This window comes from Acipenser ruthenus, chromosome 18 (assembly GCF_902713425.1).
Source record: "Acipenser ruthenus chromosome 18, fAciRut3.2 maternal haplotype, whole genome shotgun sequence".
Classification (NCBI taxonomy): domain Eukaryota; kingdom Metazoa; phylum Chordata; class Actinopteri; order Acipenseriformes; family Acipenseridae; genus Acipenser; species Acipenser ruthenus.
The window spans coordinates 15430194-15457040 of NC_081206.1; the positions used below are offsets into that span (position 1 = coordinate 15430194).

At 43.6% G+C, this 26847-nt stretch overlaps 2 protein-coding genes across 4 annotated transcripts in view; both read right to left on the minus strand.

Moving 5' to 3' along the window:
- Positions 1-47: 47 nt before the first annotated feature.
- Positions 48-17550, minus strand: LOC117422043 (exonuclease 3'-5' domain-containing protein 2). Its single transcript, XM_058991279.1, has 9 exons — positions 17438-17550; positions 14621-15374; positions 13697-13953; positions 10882-11008; positions 9201-9547; positions 4315-4421; positions 2961-3096; positions 2056-2412; positions 48-1608 (listed from the first exon to the last, which is right to left on the minus strand). The coding sequence occupies exons 2-9, from the start codon at positions 14966-14968 to the stop codon at positions 1392-1394; spliced, it is 1896 nt and encodes a 631-aa protein (XP_058847262.1). The 5' UTR covers positions 14969-15374; positions 17438-17550; the 3' UTR covers positions 48-1391.
- Positions 17551-21607: 4057 nt separating this feature from the next.
- LOC117420611 (phosphofurin acidic cluster sorting protein 2-like) overlaps positions 21608-26847 on the minus strand; it is a 78016-nt gene continuing 72776 nt past the window's right edge. For all 3 annotated transcript variants that reach the window (XM_034034105.3, XM_058991280.1, XM_058991281.1), the window contains one exon: positions 21608-25670. In XM_034034105.3, the coding sequence (XP_033889996.1) occupies positions 25552-25670 (119 nt within the window). In that variant the 3' untranslated portion in view covers positions 21608-25551. The remainder of the gene's footprint in view (positions 25671-26847) is intronic.

Sequence of the window (26847 nt, forward strand, 5' to 3'; positions counted from 1 at the left end):
ATGCTGCAGATAGATTTTCACTCCATTAAACAATTCTTACTCAGAAATTAAAGTTAAGCTTTAATATTTTTATTGAACATTGTTTTTTGTTTTTGTTTTTTACAATTAAGGAAACAAAGCAGCTTTCATGTTCATTTTAACACATAAAAGGAAAGGAAAGCAGCAGGTTTCTTAAAAAAAACAAACATTAGGGATGTTTGTCATCTTAATCTTCAATTATTTTTTTTAAATTTTATTTTATTTTTTTCCCCATTACAGGTTTAGGCTACACTAATGGTAGTTTAAAATTGGGTCCAGAATTTCACTCTCAAATTAAACTAAATAAAAAGAAAGTTGGCACCACTTTTAAAAATTGTCAGGCAAAGAACAGTAAGCCATTTCTAGCTGTATAAAATGTTTTTGGGGGATTTATTTTACAAGAGTTGAAATGAAAGGTTTCTTTGCAGATTATGGTTGAAAAAACAGTTCAGATCTTATTCAAGCCAGACAGAGCCGTATCGAACGAGGGCAAAGCCCAGTCATTCCTCTCTGTCTGGAGTCACAAGGGAAGTCAGTCTTGTGGTCTTTGCTGCTACAAGCAACTCTACATGCTTTTAACACACTGCAAAACTGGGAAACGTTTTTGCAGATAAACTGCCCCAGTAAAGGCAGCAGGAAGGGTACGTGAACAGTCATGGGGGGAAGCCTGAAAGGCAATGGCCTGGGCTACTACTTGGTCAGTTATCAACCTTCGAGTCACCAACCAGAGATTCCAGAAGGAGCAGTCGAGATTTCATGGGGTCAAAAACGAGCACCTACGATTCAGCAAGTCTTACTACCAATAAGCTAAACCTTGGACCCAGGAGGCCTTCAGCCATCAACAACTACAACCCTTCCCTTTTCCTAAAGTGCCAAACTCAGCACCAAAAACACAACAAAATGCGTAGGGCCATTCCACAGTGAAGGACCACCAACTGAAAATGAGTGTATCCAACAACGCCTGTCCTGCTATTTCCACGTCATCTCTTCATTCAATGGCACTCTTAAATCTACTTCCGCATGTTTGCTGTATGTACAACATGTAATCCAAACAGCTGCCATACTAACGGCAGTACAGTATGAAACACTCATCTACAAATCTATGCATATACTACATGATATACCCTATCTAGATTTTGGGTTTGTTTTAGGACATTGTAAAGCAATAAATAAAAGAGTATACTAAGAGTTCTAAAAATTTGGTGGAATCTTTTTTTTTTTTTTTTTTTTTTTTTTTTTTAAACTGTCGAATGACTAAACGCATTAAAAAAAAAAAAAAAAATAGGCCAGGGAAGCAAAAAGCAGCAATGTTCATGTGGATGCGCCCGCTCTGGCTGAAACCTCCTCCCAGTCTGTGGCTGTGCTTGCGAGTCTCAGGTGAGCTGGATCTCGAGATCCTCCCCGTATTTGCGCAGCAGTTTGCTGTGGTTGTGCTCGACGGACCACAGCGGGGGGATGTGGCGTGGCTGCATGGAGGTCAGGAAGTGCTGCCGCCAGCGTTTCTCCAGTTCCATCAGGCTGCGCAGACCACCCTTAGTGTAGGCTTGGACCACCTTCAGACCGTGAGGGATGTAGCTCTCATTGAAGATCCTGGACCGGAGGGGAAGAGAGATTTTAGTGCATGACACCAACACATTACAATCCCCAGTATTAACTGTCACCATAATAAGCACTAGGCTATTGAAGACAAGATCTCCTTACAGAGGTGTACATGAGACTCTCACTGCATAGCAGTTTGATACATTGCCCTGATTTTATTTTTCCAAAATCAACAAGGCACAGACTTGTAATTAATTAGATATGTCTTTATCTTTGAGCTTCACATTTCGAGCTGTGCTGTGTGCTCACTCAACCTGCCTGGAGAATGCTGCACTAACCATTCACCACACGAGACCTGAAATCTTGCAGAGAATGGGAAGGGCACTCATTGAAGACTGTGTCTTGTACAGGGATTTGTAGCAGTTGAGCGACAAAACTTCAAATGCTCTTTTGTCTTAGAGACAAAATGCAGCAGTTTAAAACAGCTCTCTTCCCTACCTGGTCTCCAGCCCGGCTGCCTCCTGCAGCAAGGCTGGCGTGACCTCGTCCAGGCTGTAGAATGTGCGGAGGGTCCCCAGCAGCTCCTCCCTGCGGCTCTCTGGCAGGCTGTCCGCTTTGAGCAGGGCTCGCGCCCCAGAGCGAACCTGCCGCCGGTCAGGGTCCTCAAGCGGCCGCACTCCCTCCTCGCACCCCAGGGGGGCGTTGTGCTCCTCCGACAGCTGCTGCTTCAGCAGGTTGTCGTGGTAATTGGAGGCTGCGTGGCAGGAAGTGCACAGGAGCAGCACATCGTGGGAATTGTGGTCCTTCATCTGGATCGGGAAGTGCCGTCGGTATTCGTGAGGGACAACGTTTTTTCTAAAGAGAAAGGATAATTCGGTAACTCAAAAGGACCCTATTTAAGTTTGCTTATCAGTAGTTTTGTGGCTTTTGTTTTTAATTTGGTTGAAAGGCAGACAGATCCAAACAATATGGACACTCATTGGTATGAGTGAAACAGTTAAAGCTTCATTAATATTTCATTACAAAGGCTCCCTGCCCCGGTTGTGTAGTTTTACTGCACTGGGGAATTACCTAGGATTCAATCAACCACCAATCTGTGGTTATTCCCTAATCCCGACACACAGGGAGATTCCCTGGTACTGTAAAATGAAAAGTTTACTTACTATGTTAAAGGTCATAGAATCCTATCCTTACAATCATATTCCATCCTGCATATATTATGAAGGTCAAGTGGGGTCCACATGAAGTGAGAATAAACATGCTTCATCCGACTTAGATGAAATGTTTTTTTTGTTTGTTTTTAAAACCCTATTACCACACATTTTCCTATAAATCCCATTGCTCTACACAGCTTGTGTGCACTCTGCCCTCTGCAGTGTGAGCAGCCGCTCCTGGCCTGGTACCTGATGTAAGATTCAGTCCTTCCACACACCACACAGATGTTCTCCTTGGCAGTGAGGTAATAATCCTGCTGGGACTCTGGTCTGCCTGATGGCTCAAACTTCAGCTTTACAATGAACGGATCCTCGCTCTGTAACTCTTCAGAATAAAAAGCAAAACAACAACACAGCATCAACAGAACCGCTCTCCCGAACACAAGTTATGCCACCGTGTCCACGTAAATCTGTCAGACAAACAAGGGTTATATTATGAAGCTGGCACAAGGAGTTTATGCTTTACACTGTGTCACTGGGGACAGTACTTGTCCAAATTTCAACATATTCAAGAGGCACAGTTCCCAAGATATAGCCTTCACTTTAAACAGGTCATGATAGTCATCCTGTTTCTTAAATGTACTCCTCATTGCTGACTGTTGTCTGCATACACTTTCCTACCAGCTTGTTCTACTAGTTTATTGTGCAATAACTGAGCAGAAAAAGCCCCATGCACAGCCTCCACCCATCCCACCTTGGAGAAGGATTTGGTAATACTGTATCTCTGATGTCACACGGGGCCTGGATACGGGCCCTCACAGACAGTCAGGTGCTGCAGTGTATGCAGTGTTGTTGGCAGTCCCAGCATGGTGTTGTATAGGGGCACTATCCTCCTCAGGAAATGTTAAACCACAATCCTGTCTGCTATGTAGACATAAAGGATCTCAATGCACTCCTTCTTTGATGTCTTGGCTAGCAACACGGCAATAAACTCCAACCAGGCTAAATGTTCCCCTACCTCAAATAATTCCAAAAAGAAGTTCTCCTGTTAATCCCTTTAAATGAGAACCTCTTCTTGCTCCTACCCACTTAAATGTGTAACAAGAGGTAGGAACCACAACCTCGGCACACTTGACTAAGTGTTAAAGAGGTACTTTTACAATTGGCGTGCTCCTGGGCTCATCTCCAGTAGTAACCAAGACCTTCTCTTTCCTATGACTAATCCCTTTTATGTTCTTTGCACTTTATTTTCATGTTGACTCAGGTAACCCACCACAGTTCTGATTAAAGTACAATAATGTCAAACAAAACACAAAAGATAACAAAAAGGGGCTGTTCTTCTAAGGGAAGGGATTGCTTTTTCTTTTTTACCCCTTGGTTATTCCACCTTTAAGAGTATCAATAGAAAACAAGTTCAGGTCAGTGTTAACCTGGGGAACAAGAGACTTTGAAAGCCACTCAGGGAAGGGGGTTGGGGAGATTGAGTGTGTATTGACATGTAGTGGGGTATACGAATGAGAGGGAAGAAATGTGTCTTTGTTAAAGTCTTGACGATTACACCTTTAAAATGAGAAATGGGGTAGTGAAGACTGTGCAAACTCACCTCCTATTCCCTTATCCAGGTACCACTTGGCCTTCTTCTTGTCACAGGTACACAGGGGCTGCCCATCCGGGGCGTGCAGAAAGCAGTTATCGTACAGCGGAGACTTCCTGAAACACAAAGTAAAGCATGTTACATAGCAGGGGCGTTTCCAAGGACATTCCGCGGCGCACAGATTCCGCGGCGCACAGATTCCACAGTGCTGTTGCACGGGAGCTGCTTCACTCACAGATGGCTCACTGAGCTACACAACATGGCTCTTCTGATTTAAAGGTTGTGCAATCTGCAGTTTATTGGTACCCATCTTGAAAATAACAAGGTTCAATCTCGGGAAATTTGAAGCTCACATCTGGTAAGCTAACTTTAAATGCTTTGGCTCATTTTAACCTGTACTGCAGCTGAAAGGGTATGGTAAAAAATGACAAATCTTTGGAGGAAAAAAACAGTGTTGTTTCAAGGGGTCTGCCAGTGCAGGGCTCCCACAGTACTGGTGCACATGAGCTGTTTCACTCATTAAACACTGCAGAGAGGTCCAGGGAACACAGCTCCACTCGCAACAGCAGACTGAAGTGCAGTCCAGGGAAAATAACTGCACTCAACACAGTAGAGCACTTAAGCAACTCAGGTCTTGTGTAAGCCAATATGCCATATAATGTATACTTCTACCATTTCAACACTTTTAAACTTTGACATTATGCGTGGCTGTAAGTAAAACACATAGCCTACCTGCTACTTATGTTTTCTGTTGGTAAGAGTTAGACTTTCTTTGTATAAGCAATTAAAGACTTCACATTCAGAATTGTAATACCTGTAGTGCACATCTTGGGTTCCAAACCACTGGAGTCCATATTTGTGAACGCTTGTCGATTGATGGATCGCAGTTCATTTACACTCTGTAGAGTAGGAGTTTATATGCCCGGTTTTAATCATGTTCTTCATTGTTAGTGATTTAGGAGCTACTTGTATCTGTTCTCCTGTTTATTTTCGTCCTGCCTCTGGTGTCAGTAGAACAGTCTCTTTGGAGCATGCTAATCAGTGACCGAACATCACACTTAATTGGTTATTACTGGGGGACATATGTTGTGTCTGGCATATCCGAACGTACAGCATAATGGTGTCTGTATTAGTGAGCGGCTGCTGTAAGTACAATTCTACCCTAAGACCATGTTTATTCTCTTAGGTGATAAATCTGAATAAATGTATTTAATGTCATATTAACATACTTAAATTAAAGAAATTAAATTTAAAGGCTTATAGTAACAAGACAGATTGGCCGAACACATTCTCATGCATGAATAACTCAGATCAGCTTCTGGTAAAGTAAAATAAACCAATCAGACAATAGTTTGATAACATTATTTAAAAGCATAGGTCTGTAATGTATTTACTAGGCTAGGGTACCGCATAACGTTTAAATTATTATTTCCAAAGTTGCCCTTGGGGCTACCCTCAAGAGCAATTCAAAGCAGTCTCGCTTTGACATGAAGGGATGATCGGATCTTCATTCGCAAAAAACATAATAATCAAAAAACATCCTGGCTTTGCAAGAAACCCCTTGCCTTCCAGGTTTAGTCTGTATAATCGCTGTGCTTCATTTTCACATGTTGCATAAAAAGATATGCAGGGTTCAGCATGTGATAATAAATGTAACCACATCATGTGTGATGACAGCCCGACACTACAACAATGTGTGTGTATTTGGTCCGTCCTCCTTTGTTCCCGCTGTCCCGTGTGAGCTGGCTGCAAATTCTGAAAACTCTACAAACACTTAATTTAATCCACTTGCAGGCCATTTAAAGTGAATCACACTGCAGCTGTAATGCTCTAATCCAGATGAATGTTCTGCTCCCTGTCAGATCAGGGCGTATCAGAGATAAACACAGCCACAAACCACAGGACTGCAATCCTACTTCCTTGTGCTGCCAGCAAGCTGTTGCATTCACTATGCCACCAGCAGCAGACCAAGCATGCCCAGTAACACTCGAGTTTACATTTACTGTACTTGGCTCACACACTAGAACAAAACACTTGAATACAGTATGATGGAAGTGTTTTATTTATTTGTAACGCCCTGATTATGATGTGGTACGGCCACCTGAAATTTCTTTGTATCGAATGCATTATCAAACAGAAATGATGTCACATTAGCATTAGCTATACTGTTTAATTAACTGTGTCATTTTCAAAATGTTTGCTGCAGATTTCTGTGGGGCTAAAGGTTGACTAAGAGGTGAATTGATCAATGTGAATAATGCCAAATTACTGTAATGTATCAAGACAGATGCACTGTTAAAAAAAAACTGGCATTACATATCAGCATAGAAATGGCAGTGACTATTTAAAATACGTCAAAACAAAACAAAAAAAACCACTAAACCCAATATCAGTTATATTCTGATATTCAGGGCTTTTCTTGTTGGCATAGTCTTCAATCTAATATGTGAATATTATTTAAATTAGCTGGAAAATAAAAGCATAGTTTATACCATATTACATAAAAAATCTCAAGAAAAATAAACCAAACACCCCCTCAAATAAACCAGCACCCCCTCAAATAAACCCAGCAGCACCCTCAAATAAACCAGCACCCCCTCAAATAAACCAGCACCCTCTCAAATAAACCCAGCACCCCCCTCTCAAATAAACCCAGCACCCCCTCAAATAAACCCAGCACCCCCTCAAATAAACCCAGCACCCCCTCAAATAAACCCAGCACCACCCTCAAATAAACCAGCACCCTCTCAAATAAACCCAGCACCCCCTCAAATAAACCCAGCAGCCCCCCCTCAAATAAACCCAGCAGCACCCTCAAATAAACCAGCAGCACCCTCAAATAAACCAGCACCCTCTCAAATAAACCAGCACCCTCTCAAATAAACCCAGCACCCCCTAAAATAAACCCAGCAGCCCCCCCTCAAATAAACCCAGCAGCCCCCCCTCAAATAAACCAGCACCCTCAAATAAACCAGCACCCTCAAATAAACCCAGCAGCACCCTCAAGTAAACCAGCAGCACCTCAAATAAACCCAGCAGCACCCTCAAATAAACCCAGCAGCACCCTCAAATAAACCAGCACCCCCTCAAATAAACCCAGCAGCACCCTCAAATAAACCAGCACCCCCTCAAATAAACCCAGCAGCACCCTCTCAAATAAACCAGCACCCCCTCAAATAAACCCAGCAGCACCCTCAAATAAACCAGCAGCACCCTCTCAAATAAACCCGGCAGCCCCCCCTCAAATAAACTCGGCAGCACCCCCTCAAATAAACCCAGCAGCACCCCCTCAAATAAACCCAGCAGCACCCCCTCAAATAAACCCAGCAGCACCCCCTCAAATAAACCCAGCAGCACCCTCTCAAATAAACCCAGCAGCACCCTCTCAAATAAACCCAGCAGCACCCTCTCAAATAAACCCAGCAGCACCCTCTCAAATAAACCCAGCAGCACCCCCTCAAATAAACCCAGCAGCACCCTCAAATAAACCAGCACCCCCTCAAATAAACCCAGCAGCACCCTCTCAAATAAACCAGCACCCCCTCAAATAAACCCAGCAGCACCCCCTCAAATAAACCCAGCAGCACCCCCTCAAATAAACCCAGCAGCACCCCCTCAAATAAACCCAGCAGCACCCTCAAATAAACCAGCAGCACCCTCAAATAAACCAACAGCCCCTCAAATAAACCCAGCAGCCCCCTCTCAAATAAACCCAGCAGCACCCTCAAATAAACCAACAGCCCCTCAAATAAACCCAGCAGCCCCCTCTCAAATAAACCCAGCAGCCCCCTCTCAAATAAACCCAGCAGCACCCTCTCAAATAAACCCAGCAGCACCCTCAAATAAACCCAGCAGCACCCTCAAATAAACCAGCAGCACCCTCAAATAAACCAACAGCCCCTCAAATAAACCCAGCAGCCCCCTCTCAAATAAACCCAGCAGCACCCTCAAATAAACCAACAGCCCCTCAAATAAACCAGCAGCACCCTCAAATAAACCAACAGCCCCTCAAATAAACCCAGCAGCCCCCTCTCAAATAAACCCAGCAGCACCCTCAAATAAACCAGCAGCACCCTCAAATAAACCAACAGCCCCTCAAATAAACCCAGCAGCCCCCTCTCAAATAAACCCAGCAGCCCCCTCAAATAAACCAACAGCCCCTCAAATAAACCCAGCAGCACCCCCTCAAATAAACCCAGCAGCACCCTCTCAAATAAACCCAGCAGCACCCCCTCAAATAAACCCAGCAGCCCCCCCTCAAATAAACCCAGCAGCCCCCCCTCAAATAAACCCAGCAGCACCCTCTCAAATAAACCCAGCAGCACCCTCTCAAATAAACCCAGCAGCACCCTCTCAAATAAACCCAGCAGCACCCTCAAATAAACCAGCAGCCCCTCAAATAAACCCAGCAGCCCCCCCTCAAATAAACCCAGCAGCACCCTCTCAAATAAACCCAGCAGCACCCTCTCAAATAAACCATCACCCCCTCAAATGAGCTATTACAGAAAGGAGAGAAACATTTCTGCAAAGTGTGTTGCTTTTTCATTCACAAATTTGTTTATTTTGCATAGTCTTTTTTGATCGTCATTTATAAATTCTGTTATACAAACAAATACGAACAGAGTTTCAAATAATGTTAGTTTGAATATTTTTCCTAACACTTTGTCCTGATCTAAAATAAAACACACATAAACAACACAGAAACATGCGGTCCCCTACCTGGCTGAATAAAACACCCCCCATAGAAACATGCGGTCCCCTACCTGGCTGAATAACACACACCCCAAAGAAACATGCGGTCTCCTACCTGGCTGAATAACACACACCCCACAGAAACATGCGGTCTCCTACCTGGCTGAATAACACACACCCCACAGAAACATGCGGTGCCCTACCTGGCTGAATAACCAACTCCCAGAGGCTTGCGCTTGTGTTTGCGCGGGTCCACCTCCTGCCCGTCCACAGTGGCTTTGCTGTCCGACCCTGTCCTCCTGTTCCGAAGTTTCTTGTCTCCACTGACCAATGCGCCCCCCTCCTCCTCCTCCTCCCCTCCTCCTCCTCCTCCTCCTCCTCCTCCTCCTCTCCCTTTGAATGGCACATCCACCAGCCCCTGACACTTGGCCAGCAGCTGTTTGCAGACACGGTCCGGGGCTGTGCCTTCTGGAGTTGTCATGGAAACAAGTCCCAGCAGGTGAAAAAATAAAGCAACAGATACCTGGGCATCTCTGCCTGCATATGTTACCTGAAAAGGGACAGAGAATGATTTACACTCATATCTACACCATAATTATATAAATCAATCTATAAATGTGTCACTTAAGGGCGCACACATTCCTATGCTTGGTTTGCTACACCTGCCTTCTCATGCCAAAACCACCACAAGTGTGTCTTTTCCCACAATGCTCAAGGCAGACTAGCGCTTGTCGTCATTAATATCAGCGCCATGATTAGCTACTGTGGCAGACAAGGATGCCTCTTCTGCTGGAGTTGAGGAAAGGTTTCTGGAGGATTTGTGAACCAGGTAAATACTTCAAGGCAGGGCAGCCCAACGGATGGCTCGTTAAGCTCCACAATGTGGCTCTTTTGATTTAGACGGGATGCTGTACAATACTGTAGTCTGTGGTAGAAGCATGTCAGAATGCAAAACGCTAACTACATTGTGTGTATAAACATGAAGCATATTAAATGAGCACAAAACAACCTTTTATTTGTTTAAGATTCTTTGTTTTGTTGGCTCTTTTAGCCAAAGCAGCTGGACAGCTCTGATTTAAGGAGTGAAAACTTTTTTTTTTTTTTTTTTTTTTAATTTCTTGCATTAGCTGCATTGTCACCGGTACCACAATATCGAAAGTTTAAAAGGCTTCTTCCTATTACTTCCTATGTAAGCGCGAGGCCAGACCATGCAGCTGCCTTTCAACACTGGAAGTGATAAGCTTCCTGTATACAGTGTGGTGCTTGAAAAGTATATATATCCAGTGACAAGGTTACTAAAGCTAACAAGCATGTCAGTAACATGCATCCCCGCCTCTGCTGGAAATGAACAATGAGAGAAATCGCTAGGATGACCATGATATAGATCAACAGTATATACAGAATAGCATGACGGATGTACATGATCCTTCATATGTTCCAAGAGTTCACTAGAGAATGTGCACAAGTTTAATCAAAATGAAATAAATTGGAAATACAGGTGGAGGATGTACAATCTCATAATCCCAATAACCCCCAATGTTCATACCACAAAAAAAAAATAAGTATGAAAAGTAAATAAGCGGTAATAAGAGTAAATATGTTTTACTTTAAGGCTTTGTGTGTTTCTGGGATCTGGGATATTTATAGTAGGGATATTTATAGTAGTCCAAAGCAGCTGGACAGCTCTGACTAGTCCAGTCCAACAGTTCAGAGAAATTAGTAATGATTAGTCATCACAAGCCAACATGTTCTGCTGAACCTGGATTAAAGTATATGAAACACCCACACACAAAACAGGGAGTCTGGGCAATAATGCAACTCAATTTTTTTTTTTTTTTTTTTAGTAACTCAAGCTCTGAAATTAAGGTGGCTCCCATCCAATACCTGCTCCTGGGAAAGTTCCTCAGCTTCCCAGTTGCTACATCTCAGCTGCATGGACTTGTCAAGAGAGAGGTTCAGGATGTCTTGCGCCAATGACTTCAGGCTCAGGCCATTATGGACGAGGGTCCGTCTGCACAAGACACACAAACACCCCGAAACACAGGGGAGTCAGGATGGGATTAGCAGGGTGCTTAATATCATAGTGCTTTGAAAAATTACTTTTCACATTCGTACACCAAGTAATGCAGTGGCATCCACAAGGACTGCCAGCATGGCTTCAGATACTCATTCTGCTGTCAGAACGCACTGCTGCATTTAGCTCATGTAATACTGTAGTAGTTTAATGATTTTCTTTATTTTTATAAATGATGTCTGGTAGCCTAACAGGTTAAGGAAAGCTCTCAGCTGGCACGCCTTACTTCCAGGTACAGTAGTCTGTACATGTAAAACATGATTATCTGAAAGCAAGAAGGGCCTTTTACCTGAACATGTGTTTTCAATTTCACAAAAGAATCCATTCCAATTGCCATTAGGGTCATTCCCAGTCAACTCAACCAGAGCTTCCCACCTGGAGATTTTGATTTTACTTTTATTCTGTGTAGTGGAAGATCCGGATCAGGTATGAAGACAGGGCAGATATTGAAGCTCAATGATGAATATTTACTGAGATGCACCCCCTTTAGTGGGGGGGGGGGGGGGGGTGCTGCTGGGTTTATTTGATGGGGTGCTGTGCAAAACTTGCACCTTGTTTTGGAGTGATTTCGAGGACCTAAGGTATTTAGAATGCCGGTAGCCCTATGAATGCTTCTGTACAGCCAGGCAGTTAGGTTTACTAAAGGGGGTGCATCTCAGTAAATATTCATCACTGAGCTTCAATATCTGCCCTGGTTTCATACCTGATCTGGATCTTCCACTACACAGAATAAAAGCAAACTCAAAATCTTGAGGTGAGAGTCCATTCCAATTTCCCACGTATTTAAGCCATTTCTAATGAAACACTAATTAAAATGAAGGTCAATACATATATAATGCTGTTCGGGTTTATCCATTAAAACTTGATAAAAATATTAAATTCAATTGGCAGTCCAATCAAGCTGCTGTCTATAAATGCTGATAGATTGGACATGTTTACATTGTCTATACAATTTATTGCTGTTTATTTTAAACGAATGAATCAACAGTTCATAAGTCTACATTTGGTCAAAGATTCTTGACAACCTGGAATTCTTAACACAACTTTCACACAACATTCACTAATGTCAGTAACTCAAGCAGTCAGCATGTAAACACATTTGTTAAATGAATCTGCATGGTACAGCAGCATTTTATTCAAATAAAAATGCACATTTGTTATCGCATGTACTTTATATGACAGGTATGATTTATCATTATTTTATTAGCTATACGTACTTGAACCACCACGGAAACCCACACTTCATGGTTTTGACCATGATATCACACAGTCTAATTTAAAGCGCTACCCACACGAAAACAGTGTCTCCCAGTCCACAGACCATAAGACCCCCTATGGGTCAGAAACAAACAGTGCAGACTCTCACATTTCTTTTGAAGTTACAAAAATATAGCGACTGTTTTATCTATTCCCCAGCAGCAACAGTGACACCTAGACAAAACCAGGACAATTGTAACAAACCAACCAAAGCACTCATTATTCAGTGACACTGCCTGGCACACAGTCCTCTGTGCACATGTCATTCATTTCCAATCATTATTCAGTGACACTGCCTGGCACACAGTCCTCTGTGCACATGTCATTCATTTCCAATCATTATTCAGTGACACTGCCTGGCACACAGTCCTCTGTGCACATGTCATTCATTTCCAATCATTATTCAGTGACACTGCCTCACACACAGTCCTCTGTGCACATGTCATTCATTTCCAATCATTATTCAGTGACACTGCCTGGCACACAGTCCTCTGTGCACATGTCATTCATTTCCAATCATTATTCAGTGACACTGCCTCAACACAGTCCTCTGTGCACATGTCATTCATTTCCAGCTAACTGCAAGTATCAGAAGGGCAGCTATCTTTCTCCAAAGTACTCCCAGTTAGCAGGGAAATACAGTTTCTCATCCATGTGCAGCAGTATAAGAGGTAGTTTAATCTCTATTGGTTGACAAAAAGTGAACCAGAATGGGGTTCAATTTCAATGCATTTATTTATATATCTTTCATACCACAGTATCTCAAAGCACTTTACATGTCTGTTCAAACACAAAGTATGCAATATCAGTTCAGCATGGCAATGCAGCTCAGGTTTCCCTCAAAGCACACCAAGACACTCAGGACCATGTTTTCAAAGCGTATACTCGCGTAACTAGAACCACACAGCCAAGTAATATAAAACCAGTCCCACTAAGTGCTCTCAGGGTGCTTGTTTCTCATTTTGTAACATTTACATAATTTTTTTTCTCCTTGAAGTTAAAATCTGCAGTAAATGCTTTGACAATATGGCCCTAGGGATGTAACAGTGAATTGTGGTACTTTCTTGACATGACATATCATATTACAATAGAGGTGTGTATCGTGATACAAGACCAAAAGCACAGCACAGCTCATTGCAGTTCACCAAGTGGTTCTTGAATGAAGTGTGTGTTTTACAGCTGGTATGAACACGTACTCCCTTTTACATCTAATTTTTACCTTTTAACAAAAACAGTCCTTTATTAAAGGCTCATTTGATCGTATTATGCATCATACAGGTAGCCCATCAGGACCATCGCATGTATTGTTATAGATATTGTATCTATCGTGAAATCCCTACAAGACACCACGTGTATCTTTACACTCACCTCTGCCTCATGGCCAGGTACCGCAGATCCACAGTGCAGTTTACTGTGATCCCATAGTCTCGCATCAGCCTGCAGGCATCTTCGTAACAGCCAACTCCAGCTTTCAGAATGGAGTCATCCTGCAGGATGTCCAGCAGGCTGCGAGGGACGGTCTGCCCATCCCCTCGGAATTTCAGCAGACGAATGGCAACACAGAGACCACTAAATGTGGACATTTGTAGGAGAGCCACTGGGCCTGCTTTCCCTTTCACCGACACCTAGGAGAAAAAATAAAGATACAGTTTAGAACATCTTCATACAGCAAGCTGAGAAGCGCAAGAGCTTAAGTGGGAGACTAGGAATGGATTGGGCACAAAGTACAGCTAATCATATAAATTAATCATCGAGTTAAAGAAAACATATACAGAAATTTAGCAGAGATCTGTTAGGTCACGAATCTAGTTCTCTCCTTTTTGTCTTTATGCACCAAGTATAACTTTTTTTTTCTACAGGCGTAAAAAAGCTGCAAATGTTTCAAAAAGAGAAATACACAATTGTCTTCACATGCAAGTCCCAGTTGCCAGACAGCCAGTCTCAGAACATAGATACCAAAATGCATAAACATTTCCTAGAAACAATCTAGAATAAGGTGAAATCCCAGACAAGGATTAACAATGAAATACTTCGACGTTCTGGAAGACATACAGGCTTAATACACACACTCTACTGCCAGGATGTTTTAAGTCAAAGAGGAGTGGTCAAGATTTAAAGTGACAGAGCCTATTATCAAGTATAGCAACATCTGAATAATTAATGTTCCTGACAAAAACACTTCGGATGCTCGGTTGGTTTTCCAACCAGGTGTGTTTCTTCTTGTTGAAACAACTAATAACCCCGGTATTAATAATACCGGTACCACTGTCATCCCCAGTTCCTCCCAGTTACCCATTCGCAGTCGATGCCCAGTACTGGGTAGACTCCCAGCTCCCTCTGCACAGCCGGCCACACCTCCTCCCAGTCGTCTGCGCAGGACACCAGGGCTGGTTCCACCTTCAGCAGCTGCTCAGCCAGGGGAAGCGAGGGCCAATGAGAATGCTCGCTCACCACCACACCCTCCAACTCCTCCTGCTCCTGCTGCTGCTCCCTCTTCCTCACTTTTCCCAGCTCTCCATTCTGGTTGCTGTTGGAGATTTTCTGTCTCCAGCTTTTCACAGCTTTCCATATTACCAGGCCGCCCAAAGTGGTGCCCAGCAGGGTGAGAACAGCTGTACTTATTACTGTTTGTCTGGACATGACCAGTGGTGCGCTATTACTGAGTTAGATATAGAAATAAATTAAAGGAAGGGCACCTCAAAGCAGCCGTAAGTTAAATAAAAAAAACATTGGTGGTGCGTCCGACACAAAAAGCACTTGACCTTTAGGACTCAAGATGAACTTACTGTGATCCTTGGAAATTACAATAAAAAGCACCAATACCTGAGTACAACGTTACAGTCTGGATTAGATATGGCACATCATAATGAACCTATACATATGGAAATTGGCAAGCTAAGTCAGTCCGGCCTAAAGGTAAAAAGCCATACAAAATCCAGAACCTCAGCACCGGCAACCCCAAATTTCTGATCACATCGGCAGACGGACAAGACCATCTTTAAATGAAAGCAAACCCCATCCTGAAGTGTTATGCGCGCACATCTTCCTGCAAACAGAGAAAGAAAGATTTATTAACATGGCTTAACCTGGGCCTGGAGTTCTGATGGACACAAACGAACATCACAGCATCACAACATCAAAGGCTGGTTTCACAGATCCTCGTTAGGACTAATCTTGGACTACCCAGTGTTAGCTGAGATATTGGTAGTCCAAGAGTACTGCACACGCAGTTCAATCTCACTATCATGGATGCAGAGTGCCCACACGCAGTTCAATCTCACTATCATGGATGCAGAGTGCCCACACCCAGTTCAATCTTACTATCATGGAAGCAGAGTGCCCACACACAGTTCAATCTCACTATCATGGAAGCAGAGTGCCCACACGCAGTTCAGTCTCACTATCATGGAAGCAGAGTGCCCACACCAGTTCAAGCTCACTATCATGGATGCAGAGTGCCCACACGCAGTTCAATCTCACTATCATGGATGCAGAGTGCCCACACGCAGTTCAATCTCACTATCATGGATGCAGAGTGCCCACACGCAGTTCAATCTCACTATCATGGATGCAGAGTGCCCACACGCAGTTCAGTCTCACTATCATGGAAGCAGAGTGCCCACACGCAGTTCAATCTTACTTTTGGAGTCCAAATGGCATATTAGCTACTGATGGGAGCTGCAGTTCAGGTAAGTTGAATGATGGTGAACCACTTCAAATAAACAATGATTTGAAGCACTGCAGTCATGACTGACTGTATAAACGCCTTGTGTTATACTGATTTCAAAACTTTCAGTCCTACAGGTTCCCCAGTTCTTCATTAATCATTATTGTAACTTATCTTTGGCACACAAGCTCTTCATTTGATTCAGATTGGTGGAGAATTTTGTAACCCTGTGGTTCAAAAGGTCACTCCCCTTAAATTTCACAAACCAAAACTAGGAGACAGCCACAGCTGTGACATCATTGCTTCTGAAAACTGTTTCAATACTACATGTGCTTTATTGTTTGTTTTGTGCAGGTTGTGGGCTTATTTTCGACTGTGTTTGAATACGGTGTTTACTTAATTCATGGTTAAATTAACTTTTAATAAAAACAACGTGCTAACCGCCACGTGGTTTACAATGGAGTGGTGTGGTGATGTGGGTAATCTGAGGGTCTTTTTCTTGTGAATTCTTCCACTACTGCAGACACTATTATGTATACTTTTACTTTTTTTTTTTTAATTTAGTCGTTGCCAATTCGTTTTTTTTTTATTATTTTCTCCCCAATTTGAAATGCCGAATTATTTTTATTATGCTCAGCTCACCGCTACCACCCCTGCGTTGACTCGGGAGGGGCAAAGATGAACACACGCTGTCCTCCGAAGCGTGTGCCGTCAGCCGCCGGCTTCTTTACACGCTGCAAACTCACCGTGCAGCCGCCTCAGAGCTACAGCGTCGGAGGACAACGCAGCTCCGGGCAGCTTACAGGCAAGCCCGCAGGCGCCCGGCCAGACTACAGGGGTCGCTGCTGTGCGGTGAGCCGAGGACACCCTGACCGACGCTCGGCTAATTGAGCGCCGCCCCCTGGGAGCTCCCGTCCACGGTCGGCTGTGGAATAGCCTGGACTCGAACCGGCTACTTTTACATTTCTAACTATGCTAAGAGACTGCTTGTAGCAGTTTCGTTAAACAACGAATGCAGACAGACTGGAATGGATATTTGTATTTTTAAGTAACAGCAATGTTTGCATTTTATTTTTGTTTGTATCTCTTGTTCGTGATAAAACTCCTGGTCCGAGCACAACTGTGTTTAGTACCAGGCGATTTCTCTTATCTAGAACTACTTAAATGAAAAAGAAAACCTTAGGCCACGCTTGAAACATATATGTTAAATAATAATAATAATATTCATGTCACGTTTAAATATCACGGTAGCAAAACGACAACCTATTACTAAATACTTAATTGATTTCTTCAAATGAACTCGCCTTTTCCGTTCATAGCGACTTTCACTTAAAATTACGTGAAACTAAGCAAGCCACAGTGTCTGATATACTTTACATAACTGAGTCTGCTTATTTTCTATCCGTGTCTAACTTAGAGTCGCAGTGTTTCTGTATGTTTACCTGTCTTTCCACCAACACTGTGTATCTTCAAAAACTCTGGACAACGCTGGTAACCAAACTTCCGGTTTCTCTGAACAGCGACTTGAGCGCGTCATCATTTTAAAGGCACAGTATGCGCTTTTCTCGACAGAATCTTTGACATAATGCATATATAATTACCGCTTGGTTTTAAACATCGTTTAATCACATTCACGACGAGCAACAAGCCTCACACACGACGCCTCAGGCGGGCTGTGAGTCCACTGCCCAATTGACCGTACAGAAAAATAATTAACCACCGTTGTGCATACGCATTTCCAATATAAAACAACGGTTTACTAGTAATAACTGTCTGTAATTAGCACCGAATATCTACATTTTTTAAATAAACAACAAAAAAAGAACACATTTTAAACACGTTATTACTCGTAGTTGTAGGTGTATTGCTCAAATAGCTTTATCTCGTACATTTAATGGACATCCTCCTCTTAAAAATATAACTAGAGGTGCATTTTGTTACGTTAAAATATACACCCATCGACATATAAGCTTCTCTCAGAAATGTAACTGGAAGGGCAGAAAGGGTGCTGTTCCTTGACTGTCATATCGGACTGAAAGGCTACCAATCTCGAATTAAATCAGACCATTCACTGATTGTGTATCACTGTACTACCTGCCGTATGTGTTACAGTAGCTAAAAAGTTTATATACTGTAGTAGCAGCAGCGCCCCCTCTAGTGGTCTGAAACAAAAAGTTAACCAGGCGGGCTCCCATTCTGCACTAACCAGGCCCGACCCTGCTTCGCTTACGTCACTATATCTTACAGTTTTGTGTACATGATAGCCTAAAACAAACGATCAGTCCATATGCTGGTGTGCAGTAAACAATTACCACATATAGGTAAATACATATAAAAGCTGTGGTACCATCAAGTGGTCAAAATGCATTCAAGTTTAAATAAATACATACTGTAGTGATAAATGTGGGTAGCTCTATCAAACCCATACAATAAGAAGAGAATCTCTGTTGCTGTGTGACTTCTTGTCTCGTCTTAATTTGTTGACAGGAATTCTAAACCAGACCCTCCAAACAGCGTGGACTGGATCTGGCAGCATGTTGCGACATTTCAGGGAAGAGTAGTTTACTTGCCAGATAATGAGCCACGAGGGGGGCGACTGCAGTTAGTGCTTGGGTGATTGTGCGTGTGGATTTATGATTTTTAGATTTCACAATCCTCTGATTTCACAATCCTCTATATATATTATTAAGAAACAAAACAAAAACAGTGAATTTGAGTAACTGCAATAAACTCCAGCTGGAAAAGTAAAAAGGGTTTTTTCTTTTCTAATATATCTTCCCAGTGACCAGCCTCTGATATCTTTTGGGAGCCCTACTTAGGTTCCTGCCTACCGGCCACGACCTTCAAAAGAGCTTCTGTACAGAGCAGGTGAGAGTTACTTTATTAAAGCTGTTCATAATGCTTCACCATTACTTAGTATTGAGCTCCATTTACACTTCCCTTTGCATCCATGTGTAACACTAATAGGATTTAGCAATATAAATATATTGATAAGGTGGTTTGTGTAAAGTATGTTTGAAGAACAAATATAACACAGGGCTCTCCAAAACTTTTTTCCCAGTGAGGGTACAGGACTCTAAAACTGAAGGTCCCAGGGGACATTTTGGGGGGGTCCCAATAAAGTAGGGTTACCAGATTTCCAAAGTGAAAAATTGGGACATTTTTTCTTCAATACATTGATGCTGTAGCAACTTTGATAACTGTATATAATAGGACTTATATAATAGGACTGTATATAATAGGACAGCTCTATTCAGAAACTTAAACATTTTGTATTTATTGTAGATTATCACAATTCATTGTATTCTTTCTGCAGCAGAAGACTAGAGACTTCTGCACCTGCAAGCTATCAGCCTCAGATCCATGCACATGAGCCTCTCCTAACCCACTGCAGAGCCACCCTTCCTGCCCACATGAGCCTCTCCTATCCCACTGCAGAGCCACCCTTCCTGCCCACACGAGCCTCTCCTATCCCACTGCAGAGCCACCCTTCCTGCCCACTCGAGCCTCTCCTATCCCACTGCAGAGCCACCCTTCCTGCCCACACGAGCCTCTCCTATCCCACTGCAGAGCCACCCTTCCTGCCCACACGAGCCTCTCCTATCCCACTGCAGAGCCACCCTTCCTGCCCACACAAGCCTCTCCTATCCCACTGCAGAGCCACCCTTCCTGCCCACACGAGCCTCTCCTATCCCACTGCAGAGCCACCCTTCCTGCCCACACGAGCCTCTCCTATCCCACTGCAGAGCCACCCTTCCTGCCCACATGAGCCTCTCCTATCCCACTGCAGAGCCACCCTTCCTGCCCACATGAGCCTCTCCTAACCCACTGCAGAGCCACCCTTCCTGCCCACATGAGCCTCTCCTATCCCACTGCAGAGCCACCCTTCCTGCCCACACGAGCCTCTCCTATCCCACTGCAGAACCACCCTTCCTGCCCACACGAGCCTCTCCTATCCCACTGCAGAGCCACCCTTCCTGCCCACACGAGCCTCTCCTATCCCACTGCAGAGCCACCCTTCCTGCCCACACAAGCCTCTCCTATCCCACTGCAGAGCCACCCTTCCTGCCCACACGAGCCTCTCCTATCCCACTGCAGAGCCACCCTTCCTGCCCACACGAGCCTCTCCTATCCCACTGCAGAGCCACCCTTCCTGCCCACACGAGCCTCTCCTATCCCACTGCAGAGCCACCCTTCCTGCCCACATGAGCCTCTCCTATCCCACTGCAGAGCCAACCTTCCTGCACACACGAGCCTCTCCTATCCCACTGCAGAGCCACCCTTCCTGCCCACTTTGAAAGTGTATAATGATTTTTAACCCTAATATTCAATTTAACATTAATAAGGTAAGTAAATCCTGTCTGTTTAAACACAGCTCAGAGGAACTGAAGTTTCAGTGGGTGTCCTCTGATCCCACGATCAAGCCAGCCTCCTCTTCTACACCCAGGAACTCGAGAGCAGATGTCAGCAAGGTAGCGGCCTCTAGAGGACAAAGGCCAGCCCTGCAGGTGTCCTCCCGAGCTCACTAGGAGCCTGGCTGGCAGGGTCCGCGGTAGAGCGATGAGGAGAAGCAGTCCCTTCCTGTTTTGCCTCTCAGAGCCAATGTTCCACAAAGACACGTTCAAACCTCCTGAGATTTAAATTAGAAACTAATTCAGGGAAGTGAGTGGTAAAGACTCGCTTGAGAGTGAAGTGCTAGCAACCTCTCCTCTCTGGTAAACAGTGTTTGTTACGAATTAAATATATTGTTAATAAAATGTTTCCATTGAAATATGACAGCTGTTTGTTTATTACTGTTCTCTGTAATGTAGATAATTGACGATCCCTTGCCATGAATTTCTAGATGTTCCCTAACATTTTAGAATGGAAAGGTTGTTGGTTGTTGAAGTTCTCTGCCAGTAGACATGTACAGAAGGGCCGCTTCATAAATATGCACTTGTGTGCATGATTAAAGATGTGTGTGAGTGTGATTAAAGAACATCCTAAATGATGAGAAAGGAAAGAAAGAACCAAATACCTGTTATATACACACTCACCACTCACTCACTCACTCACACACACCACACACGCACGCACGCACACACACTTAGAATTCAGATCTCTGTATTTTCAGTGATACACGATAGGACTAATAATAATAATAATAATAATAATAATAATAATCTTTATTTTGTATAGTGCCTAAATAAATTACAACCCTATTATGTACAAAGTGGTGTACATTATGTCTTGTATCATTTTTAGTATTAGCAATAATTATTAATAATAATGCTAGATACCAATGTGCTTGAACGTTAGCAACCTGTTTTTTTGTTAGGATTTAAGAAGCAATTTAGAACATCAATAGCTACTGTATATGAAAGCGGTTTCTTGCACTTCTGAAAGAAAAAATGTTACATAATGATGACAGCACTGCCATAACCGTTCTGAATTACAGCTATGGTGGCTCTATAAACTTGATTTTAGAGGCCTTAAAATAACCTTCAGGACTTTCTCTGCATCGGTTTTGTAACTGGCAGCTTTTCTTCCTTTAACACAAGTGGGGTGAGAGTGTGCTCTTTGTGTACTGACCAGGCCTTTTAAAATGATACAAATCACAGTGAACCGCCACACAGCTTTCCCAGGCTTTCTTAATGAAAGTGCAGTAAACAAGTTAATGCTAATTAAACAACAAAAAAGAACAGCACAGCTTGTAACAAAACAGTAACTATACAATATATACAGTATTTATAGAGCTAAAGGAGCTCTAAACTTCTACAAGGCATCTCCATCAGGGGCTAGTGCAGTCACACTGCAGCTGCATCAGGGGCTAGTGCAGTCACACTGCAGCTCCATCAGGGACTAGGGCAGTCACACTGCAGCTCCATCAGGGGCTAGTGCAGTCACACTGCAGCTCCATCAGGGGCTAGGGCAGTCACACTGCAGCTCCATCAGGGGCTAGGGCAGTCACACTGCAGCTCCATCAGGGGCTAGGGCAGTCACACTGCAGCTCCATCAGGGGCTAGGGCAGTCACACTGCAGCTCCATCAGGGGCTAGTGCAGTCACACTGCAGCTCCATCAGGGACTAGGGCAGTCACACTGCAGCTCCATCAGGGGCTAGTGCAGTCACACTGCAGCTCCATCAGGGGCTAGTGCAGTCACACTGCAGCTCCATCAGGGGCTAGGGCAGTCACACTGCAGCTCCATCAGGGGCTAGGGCAGTCACACTGCAGCTCCGTCAGGGGCTAGTGCAGTCACACTGCAGCTCCGTCAGGGGCTAGTGCCGTCACACTGCACAAGGGAACACAGTTTCAGGTTTTTTATTGGTAACTTAGGTTCCTGAGCAGGAATAAGGAATCTGCAGGATTAAGGGGGAACTGCATCAAACACTGAAAAGTTTGGGCATTTATAGAGCGATTGTTGTTTTTATATGGTCAGAAAATGGCACTGTTCAGTTCAAACAGGATTTATTTTCAGAAACCTGGTTTATGTCCCTTGTTTTTTATTTTTGCCAAGATTCCTTCTGCAAGGGCAGAATTCTTAAATCAGCATTATATTTAAACTGAACAGTGCAACTCTTGGACACTTCAAAATAGCAATCAGTTTATAACTGTTCTCACGGAGATAGAATTAAGAGAAATTAGAAGTTCAACTCTGATAAGGAGCTGGGCTTTTAAAAACAGTTTGAAGCACCTTCCCAGGTCATACAAAAAAAAACAATATAATAAATCAATAAAACTCGAAGTTAAGGGGAAGAGGACAAAATAACGTTAAGATGCCATTTGAAGCTTCTTGCTGTTTCCCCATCGCCTTGCTGGATGGGGCCCCCTTTTAAAATGTAGAACTCCGAGCTGCTCTGCAGAGCACCCACAACCTCTCAGAGCAGACAAAACAAAGATACATGAACATCAACACACTTAAAACAAGATCAATTCAATATTACACTGATTTCCCTCCAAAGTGTCCCTTTCACCCCAAAGCTGGACACCAGTGGTACAGTACATTTGGCAAAAATTAACAATATAAAAGCTATAAATCACAATTCATATAAAAGGCTTGGAGTTTTTTTTTTTTTTGTCCCTTTATAATTGAAGATGCCCTGTGCTGTTCCAAAGACTTTGACACCTTTTGCCATAGAATGACTTGTTATGTTAAATTGTAAATTCTAATTGTTTTATTAAAACAGTGCTACAGCTCCTTCAAGTAAACATTTTAGACTTCTTGCATACAAACTTCTTCACTTTTAAAACATCATTATTCATCCCCCATTATATCCAGGCTTCTGAGATTGAAATGATTCAACATGTTTAGTAAATGTAAGCTTGAAATGCAGACTATTCCACAGCAGGGAAACATGGATTTGAGAGACTAATCCATTTTATTTGTAATGTCATTTTATTGGAAATGGAGTGAAAGTTCTGCTTTTATCACGGCGACACACAGCTATTTTAAAGAGCAGGCAAGGAAAATGCACGGTCAACTGGGATGAATGAAAACTGGGACGGGACACGTCGACTGTGTATTCACAGCTAACTTGTTATGTTTAGTCTTTCCTGTCTGAACAAAATGCTTTTTTGTAGGCAGAATTGAGAAGCTGATCAATGAAGTTTTATATTGATTAGCTGCACAGGACGTGCACGTTTGCAATCTCGTTCCGAATCCCTGCTTGTGTGTAAAACTAACTTCTAGTAAATGGTTGCATTGGGTGTGGTTATCCTTTAATCACGTTATCACTGAATTCAGATGAGACAGACTGAGACTGAGCCAGCTGCTTGCAAGGACGGATGTGCCTGTCTCCATGCGGTCTGGGCAAATCCAGATTCCATTTTAACAGGGTTGTGAATTGAGAAGAGGAAGGGGAGCACAGTGGTTAGTAAAGGAACCCGAAACCTGTAGTTAAAGTACTAGGAGGTTCTTGGCTTGTAACTGCTTACAGACAACTGCCATCGTTATGCTTTTGAATCTCTGCTTCAGAAGACCTGGTTTATGTGAACAATGCGACATGAATTGTGATTCGCAGCAGGAAGAGGAAACCATCTCGGTTACTCTTTTGTTTGATGGGAGTTGTAGTTTGTATGCTTGTTTTCATGCAACAGAAACAGGAGATTAGATATTGCAGAAACAAATTTAGGTAAATGTGCAGGCTGACTACAAGATTAGCAATACCAGTTTTATTTTAGAGTCTAGTACCATTGTACCAGGTACTGAAGCCCTATAGACCACGTATATGGCACCTTTTTTACATATCTTATATAGGAATTCCAGCAGTGCAGCCTTTTAAGAGTTAAACTGTCTGAGCTGGTAAAGTGTTTAAAAACCGACAAGCCCATTCTGCCCACCCCTATTTCGAATCAAAATCAAGGCACGCTGCTGCCACTGTGTTTGACAACGGAACATTTTCCCACTTTGCTCGTTGTCACTTAAGTAAAGTATGTATGGTATCATCCATAACTATCAACCACTCAATAGTGCTGCATTTTGAAATACTAAAAAAAATTATTCAATGACAAACGTTTTGACCAGAGGTCTTTCTCCGTGTCTCCAATGCTGAATTTATTTAGTTCCTTGAAGTATTTCTAAAAGTTTGCATGGGCCTGGCTGGAGTAAAGAAGTGACTGTGTGGCTGGTAAAATGCTCATCTCTGTTCCTCGCTAGGCAACTGTGTGCTTACACTGAACCAATTAAAACAGCAGACCAGTGGTTACTCTCCACCTATAAAGTGGCAGGGGAGTAGCCCCTACAGGATCACATGACCACGATTCTCATGGCAAAGGATGAGAAAGGGAACACTTTAGACAAAGAACGAACAAAAAGGACAGACCTGGCGTCATAAATGAACAGAAAATTAGTACAAAATAAATATCCTTTTCCCCCCTAGAGTTAAATAACCCTGTTTATCGTAAAGCATCCCTTTTAATGCCTTGTCGTCTTATCCATTTTCATGCAGTAAAAGGTCTTTTCGGCCTTCCAAACTAAGGGATCAGCTGCTCCTACTGAACAGGTGAAGACTGACACAGTGGTACATGGAATAAGCAGCCATGGCAACCACAGATGCTCCTTGGCAACCAGCGGTTAGTTCAGGTTTCGCTGTATTTACAAGTTATTGCACTCTTCAGATGACAGTAGCTTTTCATGGGTCCTACTTTTGTTACTGTTAGGGAGTTGTTGTTTTTTAGTCAATGGTTTAAAATTATTTATTTCATTAGGTTTTCAAATGTATACAAAAAGTCCAATTGAAATTTTGACAGCCCCATTTCCTTAAAATCGGAAACGCAGCCAGGTAGGCCAGGAGTGAGGCAGGCCGTCGGTCAGGAAGGAGGGAGGGAGGGGAGATGAGGGAGGGGAGGTGAGGGAGGGAGGCGGGTTGTCGGTCAGGAAGGAGGGAGGGAGGGGAGATGAGGGAGGGGAGGTGAGGGAGGGAGGCGGGTTGTCGGTCAGAAAGAGGGAGGGGAGGGGAGGAGAGATGGGGGAGGGAGGGTAGGAGGGAGGCAGGTTGTCGGTCGGTCGGGTTGAATCTTGGCACACAGCTGAGGAGTGGCTCCAGGACGGGTGGGGGTGGGGGAGGTTCCCCCTCAGTTAGTAGGTGGCTTTGGAGTGTCCGAAGATGCCGATGGGGAAGTGTTTGACATGGGACGACCACTGAGCTGCCAGCTGGAAAAACTTGACATCGTTCCACTCGACTCCGTCTATCAGCACTGCGGGGAGACGGGAGACAACGTGAGCCTGCAGGGCTTCGGAGAACCAGGGCTTTGGCACAACACTGCTCAAAACCTGCTCTAACTGGCTTAACAAACCATAGATCTAAGAGCTCCAGGTTGCAACTGTTATCTATATATACACACACACATTTTTTTTTTTTTTTTAAAGGGTAAAATCATTTTCTACAATAACGGTGATAGTGCTCTCTTGGTGAAGGTGTACTGTCTGGTAGCTGACCCACTGTGGACATCTACAGACCACAGAGCCTTCATCAACAGGCACTACAGCTTAATATAAGTTAACATGTTGTGTTCAGGCTGTAGTGCTGCATGAGGTGATTATTCCATTATTTGGATCAAGCTCTCTATTAGGCTGACTTATCATTCCAAGTGAAACAGCTGCCTGGGTTTGTGTGGATCCCTGCTCTCCAGTGTAAGAAAAGGAGCGATCATCACAAACCCAAGCAGCGGTTTCTTCACTTTGAATGGTAAATCAGCCCGATCGACAGCAGGCACCCTCTCCTGATTGCCAGCACCTGATTTCTGTGGAGAGCTCCATCTGAATCATGGTTTCGTTCAGCGCTATTCGGGTGTCTCATATTGTAGAACAGATCTTGTGCAGTCTGGGTGCAAGAGGTCCACAAAGTAAAACTTACAATGAGACACCCAACACAAGTATTAATGTATTATAACCCACAAAAACACCCATGAATTAGCATTTAACAGAAAAAAGTGCTGCTATCTCTCAATCTCACTGAATACAGTGTGTGTTATTAGCTATGTCACCCCCTGCAGTGTGGGCTTCGGCTGCTCAAACTGTGCACAGTGGTATGTGCTGTAAGGAAGTCCCTCACGTGACCCATTAACTTATTAGAAATCACAATGAAGACCGTACCCATGAACTACTAAAGCACAAAGCGCTGTTTAACTTTAGAACCTTGCCACGTCAATGCACAGGACGACAGTCAAGGATGCGCATATAGCTAGTCTGTGTGTGTCTGTGTATCTGTGTGTGCCTGTCTGTGTGTGTGTGTGTGTGTGTGTGCCTGTGTGCGCCTGTGCGTGTACTGCAGTGCACTCACCTCGCAGCATGGTCTGTTGGTGCTTCGCAGTGCAGATCAGTCTGTGTGTGTGTGTGTGTGTAATGTAGCACACTCACCTCGCAGCATGGTCT

Bases quoted from the DNA above. Each gene is read 5' to 3' on its own strand.
- LOC117422043 (XM_058991279.1), bottom strand. From the start codon at position 14,968: ATGTCCAGACAAACAGTAATAAGTACAGCTGTTCTCACCCTGCTGGGC. The intron at 9,548-10,881 runs GTATTGGATGGG...GTCCCTTTTCAG, and splicing joins AGGAACTTTCCCAGGAGCAG to GTAACATATGCAGGCAGAGA. The intron at 2,413-2,960 runs GTACCAGGCCAG...CTTTCTCTTTAG, and splicing joins AGGACTGAATCTTACATCAG to AAAAAACGTTGTCCCTCACG.